The sequence below is a fragment of the Helianthus annuus genome, chromosome 17 (genome assembly GCF_002127325.2).
Source record: "Helianthus annuus cultivar XRQ/B chromosome 17, HanXRQr2.0-SUNRISE, whole genome shotgun sequence".
Lineage (NCBI taxonomy): Eukaryota > Viridiplantae > Streptophyta > Magnoliopsida > Asterales > Asteraceae > Helianthus > Helianthus annuus.
The window spans coordinates 15,928,938-15,941,950 of record NC_035449.2 but is presented as its reverse complement, the minus strand read 5'-3'; the positions used below and the strand labels follow the sequence as shown (position 1 = coordinate 15,941,950).

The 13,013-nt window shown below is 33.3% G+C and overlaps 1 protein-coding gene across 1 annotated transcript; it reads left to right on the top strand.

Moving 5' to 3' along the window:
* The first annotated feature begins 10,910 nt into the window (after positions 1 to 10,910).
* LOC110923762 lies at positions 10,911 to 12,737 on the top strand. The gene has a single exon (XM_022167824.1). The coding sequence runs from the start codon at positions 10,911 to 10,913 to the stop codon at positions 12,735 to 12,737; it is 1,827 nt and encodes a 608-aa protein (XP_022023516.1).
* The last annotated feature ends 276 nt before the right edge of the window (positions 12,738 to 13,013 follow it).

Below are 13,013 nucleotides of genomic sequence, written 5' to 3'. Positions count from 1 at the left end.
CATCGGTTCAAGTGTCACTCCTCAGTTCTCAAAAACCAACAAGTCCAATCCAACAATACAACTCATACGTATAGAACAGAATATATATCTTTTAATTATAAATTATCTTATTGGGCTTTTACATAATTGGTTACTCATCGGTTCAAAGGCTTTGTGAGCCTGTAGCCTTGTAAAGCGTTGAGTTAACAAAGCCCATATTATTTGGTGGCCCATTTTAAAGAGTTAACAAAGCCCATACCCATTTACACAAGGTTACTAATGGGCATGTTGATAAGTTTTTAACAGGCATCAATTCTATGATAATTCGTTACAGGTGAGGCGGTGACAATTGTATCAACAATCAACAAGTGGAATAAATGTGTAAATAAAATTGTGTTACAGACGGGTGTTAATTCCTGAACCATTACTACAGTGAGAATCACAAAGAATTGTATAATCCATCTGCATCTATTGCTTTGAAATTTGAATGTAATATATGATATGATTATGTAATCGTATCTGTTTCTTTGACATGATAGTACATTTGATAATCTTTTATGCAATATGTATAAGTGCATTATATGGTTCTTACAGTTCTCAACATATTATTGGTTATAACACAACCGTGTTTCTATAGATATAGCATACGGATAAATATAACATATTTTATTTATGTCATTATCAATATAATTGTTTTGGATTTACAAAAGTCAAGAAGAAGAGATAATATACACTAACATAGTCAATGAGGTAGTGGTTGGAGAAAAAATTGGTGTTCCTTGTGACCTAGGTTCGATTCCCACTCTTCTCATTATTTTCTGTGGCATCCAAGTGAAGAGTGAATACGAGTGGCGCTGGTTCGACTTGGATGGGAGGCGAGATTTTACCGATTATTCCACTGTCATGCCTTCGGGCGGGTAGAGGCTGGGTTTCCGCGCATCTGGTAAGAGCCAAGGGGCTGGCGGCGGTCGAGTAGTCGACCTTGGCCACATCGCCCGATGTCACGATGGTTGGCACATCGTTCCTTGCCGTTCAATATATAATATATATATACACACACACACAATAACATCGTAATTAATATAGTAAATAAAGTGATTTACATGGGTGAGGATATATTAGAAGTGCCAGAAAGTAATCTTGATAATCTATTTAATAATCAAGGTGCTAATATTAAAAGAGTGAAATTAAACAAAAAAAAAAAGAGGCGCGTGAGTTTGTTTCGGAGTAATCTAGTCAATCAAAGACAATAGTTTCTCTCTTCTCTATTTCTCCATGTTTTTTAAACATTGATAATTTTTTCATACGACATTATCTTTTTTATAAAAGTTGCACAATAAAAACGAGCGTTTTATTATCATTAAAACGAATATACTACTCCTATACTTTTGAATTTTTTTCGAAAAACTAGATATGTAAAACGCAATAGACAAAAACATAAAAAATGTCTTTTTTTTCTAAAAAGCAATGGACAAAAAACATAAAAAATGTCTTTTTTTTTCTTCTAAACGCAGTGGATAAATTATACAAAGAAATGTCTTTTTTCTAAAAAGCAATGGACATGAAACACAAAAAAAATCTTTTTTTCTAAAACATAATAAAATAATAACACAAAGAAATGTTTTTTTTTTTTTTTTTTTTTGTAAAACGTAATATACTAAAAACACAAAGAAATGTGTTTTTTTCTAAAACGCAATGGACTAAAAAGATAAAAGAAAGTGTTTATTCTAAAACGGAATTTAATAAAAACACAAAAGAAAGTGTTTATTCTAAAACGCAATACACTAAAAACAAAGAAATGTCTTTTTTTCTAAAATGCAAATCGACTAAAACGTAATGGACTGAAAACATAAAAGAAAATGATTTTTTTTTTCTAAAACGCAATGGAAAAAACATAAAAATGCATTTTTTTCTTTCTAAAACGCAATGGATAGATTATACAAAGAAATGCCTTTTTTTTCTAAAAAGCAATGGACATAAAACACAAAAAATGTCATTTTTGTAAAACACAATAAAATAAAAACACAAAGAAATATATATATATTTTTTTTGTAAAACGTAATATACTAAAACACAAAGAAATGTGTTTTTTTTTCTAAAACGCAATGGACAAAAAAAGACAAAAGAAAGTGTTTATTCTATAACGCAATTTACTAAAAACACAAAAGAAAGTTTTTAATCTAAAACGCAATTGACTAAAAAAACAAAGAAATGTCTTCTTTTTCTACAACACAAATAGACTAAAACGTAATGGACTGAAAACACAGAGAAATGTTTTTTTTTTTCTAAAACGTAATGGACTAAAAACACAAAAGAAGATGGTTTTTTTTCTAAAACGCAATAGACAAAAAACACACAAAAATATGTTTTTTCATTATTTTGTAAAAGGCAATAGACAAAAAACTGTGTTTTTTTCATTTTCTTATAAAACGCAATGGACAAAAAAACACACAAAAAATGTGTTTTTTCATGTTTTTTCATTCTTTTGTAAAACACAATTCTAAATGAAAGTTGTCTAAACTAAAAACTATTTTGTAATTTTCTTTGAGACATTTTGACAAACAACTGGTGTGTAACTTTTTACTACTGATTTCTCAATGAAATTGGAACCAATGATGTTGCCCAAACTCATAAATACATCAAGAGAATGCTAAAATCACAGATATCTTCACTTTGACTAGAAAATGTTTGAGAAATTTGAGAAGAGGAGTACCTGTTTCACCCGATTTCTGATATTCAATCGAATTATGTTAAATTGAAAAAAATGAGAAATTGTATAAAAATAATATGGGTTTCTTCAAAGAAATTGAAGAATACATTGATTGAGTGTTTGAACCAATCATTGATGAAGAAAATCGTACTGTGATGTAGGAATTCTAGAGAGAGAGAGAGATAGAGAGTAAGTGAAGGAAATGTTGAAGATGGTGGATTTTGAAGATATAGAGAAAGAGAAATAGAATAGATGAATGAAGATTGATTAAAATGCCCCTCCCTATGTTTTTTTGTTATTTGCCACATGTACTCTTATTATTGCTTCCTACACTTCCCACCCAAACCAAACTTTCTATTTGATCATCTCCCTTACATTAGTTACAAGGTGTTTTTAAGAGATAAAACACTATTAAAGATCATCTATTTTGTTAATAAGTGACTTTTGAAATAAGATACAAAACATGTAAGATAAAAAAAATACTCGAAAATGTAACGATTGTTGCAATTTTAAAGAATTCACATCACTCACTGAGTGCCCTAAAAGACGCTCGACCCATTCTTCATGCCTACAAAATGACAGAACACTATACAGACTCAAACATTACACAAACTCGAGAAGCACTTGTCGAGTGCATTCTAATTGCTAACCATACGATGACATATTTGCATAAATTTTGAATCAAATATTTTTGGATTAGTGAAAATGTCAAATCATCGTTGGTCGGTGCATGTCTTATACTATTACAAAGGTCAAAGAGGGGACAACTCCTAACGTCTTTAACACACGAAATATATCTAAGTTGATTTTGAAGAAACTATATAGGTAAAACAATAAGTTCTTTAACTCGTTTATTTGTGTTTTTTCTCTTGTTTAATAGTATATGCATCCATTCTTTATATTAAATTGCAAGTCTATTGGACTTTTGGACTAATAACCTTCAATGCACATGTATCGAATAATTCTAGTAACACATTATGGTTATATTTTGAAAGCATATATTTGCGTTGTGTAGATCCTAGCATTACTCTAATAGCTACATAATTGATCATAACTCATAACTCATGAGGTCGTTAGTTTAATGACATTGTTGAATTCTCCAACTAGCGAGTGTTTATTGGTATTTAGGTAGCGTAAGATTAAGGAGTGTGTGTTGTTATTCTAAACAAAACATTCCATTGATTCAATATCTAAAAAAAGACATTACATAAAGAGTAGGGGATTTGTATCCACTCTACCCAACAAACGTTAGGATTTTGATTCCTATTGACCTACCATTTTATTTTGAACCAAAAAAAGCCCGGTCACTTGGGTAAACCCAATGGCAAAAGGCCATCCACATCTGTGAACACAGACAGCTAGTGACCTAGTCCGCAACCATTCTAGGGAAAACCCACCGACGGAAGGCTCACTTGGTAAAACTTCTGGCTTAACATGGAGTGTTTTGCTCCAAGCGAGACACGAACCCATGACCTCCACTTTAAAAGGCCATGAGGCTGCCAATGTACCAAAAGATCATCGGCCGATCATCAGCCTATTGACCAACCATTAAAAAGAGAAATTATATATTTGTACCAAAAAAAAAAAAACAATTCCTACCCCATCCTAAATATTATAAACAAACCTTACAATTATATTTCATGCTCCACATTATCATTTGAGAGTTTTGAAGAGTATTTGAAACTTGAAAGAGATTGTTGCGTGTAAATTGAATGTGAAAAACCAAATGAGAGGGGTTACATTTATAGGTTATGAGACTGTAACACCCCAACCAACGGCGGAATCATCGGAGTGGGACGAAATAGATTGCAAGAGACTTCATAACACTATTTGTGACAATATTTAATAAACCCGTTTCATTTCATAATCTCAAATTGTCAAACATTACATAAATTTCAAATAACAACATGTTCAAAACATAACAATAACAAAATTTGATACAACATATTAAACCTAGCACGTCTATATGTGTATCTAAGCATCGTCGCTACTTCATTTCATAGCATTCATCATCCTAAACCTGTAACATGTTTAAAATAAAGTTCAATGCAAAAGCAAAGGCGAGTACACAAGGTTTAAATAAGTATAGCATAAGTATAAGAGCATTTTCTCGAATCCACATGGCAATTTGTAAACAAGGTAACTAGCATGCATTACAATACGTCAAACCCAAGTGTCCACTAGTATTTAGCATCCCTCGCCATAAAAGTAACGAGACTGTTTTTAGAATAAAGACTTAACAAGACCCCGATGGGTGGTGCACTACTCCTATAGCGCTATATATGTTAAGTTGGGGCTTAGCAAAGTTAATGACATAAAGCATGTATATTCTTGCATGAACCTAAGTAAACGAGTAGCATGTATAACGGATTGAGATCATAAAGTATGTTTTAAGTGTGTGAATGTGAAGTTTGTATAATAACATGTTACAACCCAAAGTGTTTTTAAAGGTAAATGGGTCAAGTGTACTCACGGTTTTGCAAGCTTCCACTTGATAAATCATCGAGAGTTGTTTGTTGATTAGGAGGTTGGAACACCAAGTCTTTCTACACGAAGAAAACAAGGCATATGAGTATTGGATGATAACGGAAGATTAAGGATTTGGAGTTCAAAGTACATAAAATAGCATATAACATAAAGTAATCATCTTTAACATATAATGTTTTAGATAATGTAACATAGTACTTTGACAAATGAACATAAATTCGTCATGAAAGGTTCGATTATTTGGAATATACATATAAGTAGTATGTAGTGTTCATTATATCATATACGTCAAGTAGGAGGATAAATCCACCATTTAGGAACCTCTTTGTATCATGGAAGTCATGTAGGAGGTAGGAAGAACAAGTCTTCCATTTAGGTACCTCTAGATGTTCACCACTACACTTGATGTTATGAACATTCAAGGAGGGTCATGAACTTACAAGTAATAATGGAATACGAACAACTAATCTAAGAAAAAACATCAAGCAATGTGTGGATTTTCAAGTAGGATAGCCCAAGCTAATCCTAAATCGCACAATCATCAAGCTTTAGGCTTGAACATCACTTGTGGGTTAAACCCTTGAACAAAACAGAAAGTTTGTGAGGTTTACACCTCTGATTTTACATGTCTCAACCTTGTTTTTAAGCCTAACTAACCATAGATGTGGTTATAAGCATAAGGACGTAGGTTTGAGATGAGATAACTCAAGCTTAATCAAGTTTAACAAAGTATGAATCAAGAACAGAAAAATCAGTCAACTTTGGAGCCTTTTTGGTGACATTGCAGACCTTGGTTTTCTATGAAAAACCAGTGGAAATATTCCTAAGGTTAATCCAAGTAAGTAGGAAAAAGAATCAAGTGAAACTGTTAAGAAATGAGTGAGTTATGCTCACTTTTGTATGATGTGCTGAATCTGTCCGAACTCCTGGAATCAGCTACGGTTTTGTGTGTTTGAGGGTGAATAGAGAATGTTTAGAAAGTGAAAAATGCTTGGAGGAGGCTTGGGTTATATAGGGGATGGATTAGGGTTTCATTGGGTTGGGCTTTGGAAGTTTTTAGAAGGGTTAATCATTGAAACAAGCCCACAAAACTCAGCCCAAGGGGGCTATTTTCGGTGCTGAATTCAGCCCTATATTTCCTTTATATTTATTTTTTTAAACATTAAAATGTGTAATTTTTGCTGATTAAGTTATGTAATTAATATGTAACAATGTTCCCCTAACTTGTAACAAGGTATAACATGAAATAAAACGTGATTTGACTAGACAAAAAGTGTGATGTATAAGTATGTAACATGATTGTAAGTGACAAGTATATGTAACATATTAGATGATTAATCATTGTGTATTTTATGTATTTAAGGTGTATTAATTGTATATGTGTCAAGTATCATGTCCTAACATACATAATCAAACCTGAAGTGAGAGTTTAATCAAGTAATTGAACATGGATTCGGTGTTGTAAGAACGAATGAAGTGTTGAAATGATGTAACAAGTATATGTAGCAAGTAATGAAATGTTGAATGTGTATAAGTCTCAAAATTGAATAATCAAATGTTTTGTTTGCATGGAACATTTAAGAATTACAAATATACGCTATTTGTTTATGATTTAAATTTACGTTTATGTGAATTACGAATCATGTATCAAACGAATGCACGTATCAATGTATAAACATGTATAAACGATGTATAAAAGATCCATTTCATTACGATCAAAGTCTCGGATTTACAATGGCTCGAAACGTAATACGATTACAAGGACATAGGACTTCCAAAAATAGAAATACGAACAAGACCTTCTAATTATGGAAAGTACGAAGAAGCAGGGCATCACAGAGACACCCCATCCGAACCATTACCTCCATTCATGAAATGATACGTCGTTTCGTTCAATATAGTGAAATGTTAAATTCAGTTTAACGATGCGTTGGTTCATAAAGTGATGCGTCACTTTGTTATAATATGTATAACTGCGACATGAAGTTTGCATAAGTTCACGTCGGTTTATACAAGAAAAATGTGCCACTCTGATTGGTGTGCCTTATTTATATTAAAAACAACAATAACCTTGAAATGGTGAAACAATACGTGTGTGTCCCAACACCAGTTTAAATTATCATAATTTGTGGTGAAGCTTATGTGTACCTCATGTGACAGTAATTGAATTACATATTCTACCATGACAAAAAAGCAACAATTTCTACCCCATTCTAAAAATTGTTAACAAACCCTATAGTTATATTTCATGTTGCACATTATCATTTGAATAAAACCCTATGCATGCTTTGTTACTCAATAACCACTTCATCCAAAATCAAATCCCCAAATTATGTTCTCAATCCTTTAAACTTTAAATCAAAATCCATGTATCAGTCACATTTGACATCAAAGTAATATTGTAAACTCTTTACAATTGATTCAAAACAATTTGCCAACTTTCATGTTTGCCTGTTTTCTCTTATTCTTTAACGCAATTATTAGGTTAACAATTCTGATTTTTTAATATTTACTAGTTTCCTTTTTTTTAAACACAACAAATAAATCCCGAAATTTCATCTCAAAATTTGTTTACTATAAAAAGATCTATGTGAAACCAGAGACATCAACTGATCGGCCCTTTCTGTATGATCGACTATTATTAACATTGAATTGGTACCCTATATAATCGGTTCATCTTCTTGCATCATCTGCAATTGCTATTGAAATTGATTTACGTGAATTGTTAAAGCATCAAATTGATTCTACTATGAATCAAAGTTTGAAATCGCCGACCCACTAGTAATATGATCGTATCTATTTTTGATATTTGTTTCATCTCAATGTTTACCATAAATATGGTTTTCAATATGTTGATTTGAGTATGTTATATTATTCCCCTCCATGGATTGGAAGATTTAAGAAGGATTGAATTTGGGTTGTCTTTGAAAAAGCTACATCGTAGTTTAGCATCTTAAACAATCATTTTAAGATTTAGCATAAAAGCAATTCATTTATAAATATGTAGTATCACGTAGATTGCTAGATTCATTTAAGTTGGTTTGCAAAAGTTTATGTTTTCTTTAGATATATCAACCTATACCTAGAAAAACAAACACCATAGTTTAGCATATTTTACCATCATTTTAAGATTTAACATAAAAATAATTCCTTTATAAAGATAACAAACTATTGAATCCTACTACAACGGACACTTAAAGGATTATCAATCAAAAATTGATCTTTATATTTCTTAGATTTTTTTTGTCCATTGCTACTGGTTTTCTTATATCAAATTGTTGGAGTTGCCAATGCATGCATGTTTACCGGTTTTTTGGTTTGTTTATATATAATGTAAAAAGAATATGTTTCATTGCTATCTGTTGATACCTGTGTTGCGTCGTCCACCCCTACTTAAATAATATGTATAACCGCCACATGAAGTTTGCATAAGTTCACGTCGGTTTATAAAACAAACATGTACTGCTCTAATTGGCGTGGCTTATTTACATTAAAAACAATAATAACCTTGAAAAGGTGAAACAATAAGTGTGTGTCCCAACTTTAGTTTAAATTATCATAAGTCGTGGTGATGCTTACGTGTACTTCAAGTGAGGGTAATTGAATTATATATTTTACCATGATAAAGGGCAACAATTTCTACCCCATTCTAAATATTGTTAATAAATCCTATAGTTATATTTCATGCTACACATTATCATTTGAATAAAACCCTATGCATGCTTTGTTACTCAATAACCGCTTCATTTAAAACCAAATCCTCAAGTGCTATTCTTAATCCTTAAACTGTAAATCAAAAACCATGCATTAGTTACTTTTTACATCAAAGTAACATTTTAAACTCTTTACAATTGATTCAAAGCAATTTGCCACTTCCATGCTCGCCTGATTTCTTTAATTATTCAACGCAATTATTAGGGAACGATTATGCATTTTCATATTTACTTTTTTTTCTCTTTTTTAAACACGATAAATAAATCCCGAAATTTCATCTCAAAATTTGTTTACTATATAAAGTTATAAACGATCTATGTAAAACCAACGACATCAAACAATCGGCCCTCTTTGTAAGTACAACTGTTATTAACATCAAATAGGTACCTGTATGATTGGTTCATCTTTTGTATCATTTGCAATTGATATTGAAATTAATTTATGTGAATTATTAAGCATCAAATTGATTAGACTATGAATCAAAGTTTGAAATCGCCGATCCACTGCTAATATGATCGGATCTCAATGTTTACTATAAATGTGGTTTTTGATATGTTGATTGTAGTATGTTTTGTTATTCCTTTCCATGGATAGGAAGATTTAAGAAATATAGTTTTTGATATGTTGATTTTAGTATATTTGTTATTCCCTTCCAGGCTTTCATGGATCGGAAGATTTAAGAAGGGTTCAGTTTGGTTTGTCTTTGAAAAAACCACATCTTAGTTTAGCGTATTGAACAATCATTCTATGATTTAACATAAAAATAATTTATTTATAAAATATGTAGTATTATGTAGATTGCTTCATCGATTCAATTTGGTTTGTAAAAGTTTATGTTTTCTCTAGATGTATCAACCTACACATAAAAAAACAAATGCCATAGTTTAACATATTACAATCATTTTAAGATTTAGCATAAAACTAATTCCTTTATAAGGATAACAAACTATTGAATCCTACTACAACCAACACTTAAAGGATTATAATTGATCTTTATATTTACTAGATTTTTTTGCCTGTTGCTACTGGTTTTTTCTTATATCAAATTGCTAGAGTGCGGGTTGTCGTAAACTCGTTAAGAACAAAATAAAATTAAAGCCGTTCTTTCTATACGTTTGCGAAAACACCACAATGTTCTAGTATCTCCAAAGAGCCCACTACGCTACTAAGATATTCCCACGAATTAGGTATCTTTTATTCTATGAGATCGTTAAATAATCCAACCATTAAGTGATACCTAAGTAAGAATAGTCCAAGATAAACGAAACATTCAACCATTTGATAATAATATTCCACGTTCTAGCAACGATCTCACATACACCAAAAATATGATCCATAGATTCTTCAACCTATAAACAAATAGGGCAAAGGATAATCGGAAATTCGATCCCCGTATCATCAGAAGCGAGAGACGAGTTAAATAAATCCTCTAGAATCTTCACCTTAACTAGAATAATACACCAACCACTAACATGATACAATCTAATCTATGCAATCACACACACATTTAATTGTAAAGGCATCATGAACCTCAAATATCCATACAACTTAAACACAACTCCTTTATGTGTCAAATTTCATAATCTAATTACATTTTATAACACACCATAACACCAATCACTTCGACATTTTACAAATAAAAAAACATCATATAAATTTCATAATCTAATTACATTTTGTAACACACCATTACACCAGTCACTTTGACATTTTACAAATAAAAAAACATCATATTATTATATCATTATCATTCAAGATAAAAACGAACAAAAAATCCTTGAGAAAACGTGTTTTATTTAATGCAGTAATCAATGCAAAGCTTCTACAAACTATAAAACAATATTCGTCAAACATAAATCAACATAAAAAACCCAAATTGAAACGAACTGACGAAAGAAGTTGAGTCAAGCACGTCGGTTGAACAGCGCCGTCAACCCTTCAAGTTCTCTCCCATATTCTTCTTCACCAACAACTTCCCTAAATCTTCACTTCAACCACTTTCAGTTTCTTTCAACCCACCATGGATCGTCTCTTCTTTCACTCCACCGAACCCGACGACTCACAACCACCACCGATCCAAACCATCCTCTCGCAACCGCTGGTTCTAACCGACCGCATCCGTCTCGCTGTTTCCGAATCCAAAATCTACAAACTTGAGTGCACCGATGTCGGCAAACACGTCGATCATCTAACCCACATGCTCCGTTCCACCCTACGCTTTGCAGACTCAAGTTCAACCCCGTTGTATGAACGTCCGATTCGCCGTATATTCAACGATGTTTCGCGAACGTTAACGCGTGCGTTAACGTTAGTCCGGAAGTGTCGTCACCGTGGTATCATTCGCCGGTTTGTCAGCATTGTTAGTGTTTCGGATTTTCGGAAAGTGGTTAACCTGTTGGATGTTTCGATAGGTGACATGAAATGGTTGATTAGCGTATTCGAGGCTTGCGGTGAAGGCGAACGGGCCGATGGAGGTATTGTGTTGACATTACCGCCTATTGCGAGTAATGATCCGATACTAGCGTGGGTTTGGTCTTGTATAGCTTCTATGTATGTGTCTTCGGTGAGTTTGAAAGTGGAAGCTGCTAATGAATTGTGTAATTTAGCGCGAGATAGTGATCGAAACAAGATGGTTATTCTGGAAGAATGTGGGATTGCTCCGTTGTTGAAGCTTTTGAAAGATGAGTTGGTGTGTGAAACTCAAGTTGCGGGTGTGAAGGCGCTCTTTAGTATTGTTAATGATCAGTATAGGGCTCGGGCGGTTTTTAATGAGCATGGTGTGCCGGTTATAGTGCAGGCGTTTAGGAATTCGGCTATGGTGGTGCAGACTGAGGTTGCGAAATTGATAGCGAGAATGGCGGAACAAGATAGGGTTTGTCAAGAGGGTTTTGCTAGAGAGAATGTGATTGAGACGCTTGTGACGATGTTGTTAGCGAATGTGTTTAGTGATGATCGCGGTAGGATGAGTAAGTTTTTGAGGAAAAGTATTGGATCAGCGATTGAGATGAACAAGCAAATGGAGAAAGGTTTGGTTGTGTCGTCGAGTTTAGGTAACAAGAAGGCGGTGTCTTCGTCTGTCTGGCCGAGAAACAAGAGAGATAGCACGATGGATACGTCGCAGATGATTGTTGAGTTTAATACTAACTGTTCCGGAGCGCTATGGATGCTTGCTAGAGGCAATGTGGCTAATTGTAGGAAGATAACGGAGACGAAAGGGTTACTTTGTTTGGCGAAGCTTATCGAGAAGGAAAAGGGGGAATTGCAGATTAATTGTTTGATGACGGTTATGGAAATCACATCTGCGGCTGAATACAACGCTGACATTCGGAGATCGGCTTTTAAGACTAGTTCACATGCTGCAAAAGCCATATCTGATCAGCTTCTTCGACTGATCAATGAATCTGATAACCCTACAATCAAGATTCCAGCCATCAAGGCGATTGGTCATTTGGCTCGAACATATCCTGCAAGACTGGTTCAGGTTATTAGTCCTTTGGTCAAACAACTTTGTGACATGAATCCAGATGTAGCCACTGAATCAGTTATCACTCTTGGGAAGTTTACTTGTCCAGAGAACTATTTACGTGCAGAGCACTCAAAGACTATAGTCGACTTTGAAGGAGTCCCACATGTGTTGAAAATGCTGAGGGGGAATGAGAGGACTCAATATCATGCTTTGGTTCTTCTGTGTCACCTTGCAATGCACGCGGGAAAGAATGAGCAATTTCAACATGCAAGAGTTTTGACGGCTTTAGAAGGCGTGGATAAATCTGTTGCTTCTCAGTATGCAAGTTTGAAAGATTTGGTTGCACAGGCGGTTCGTTATCTCAAAATGTCAGGTTATTAGATTGGTAGAAACTATGTAACTCTTGGGGATCGAAGGTCTGTTTCTTAATCTAATGTGGGGCAAAATATGGATATGTTTTTAGATTATGGTTATAGGTGGAAGTCGTTTTGTTAAGTCAGTAACTTTTAGTTGTCGTATGAGTCAATTATCCTTCATTTCGGTTATGTTGGTTAACTTAGTTCAGCGTAATAGAATGGTAAACACCGTTAATATAAAAGGATCACTATCAAAAGAACTCAAATTTTCGTGCCTAATCTTTTTAGTTTCTCATCTTTT

Coding starts and splice junctions, on each gene's coding strand:
- LOC110923762 (XM_022167824.1), top strand. CDS start 10,911: ATGGATCGTCTCTTCTTTCACTCCACCGAACCCGACGACTCACAACCA.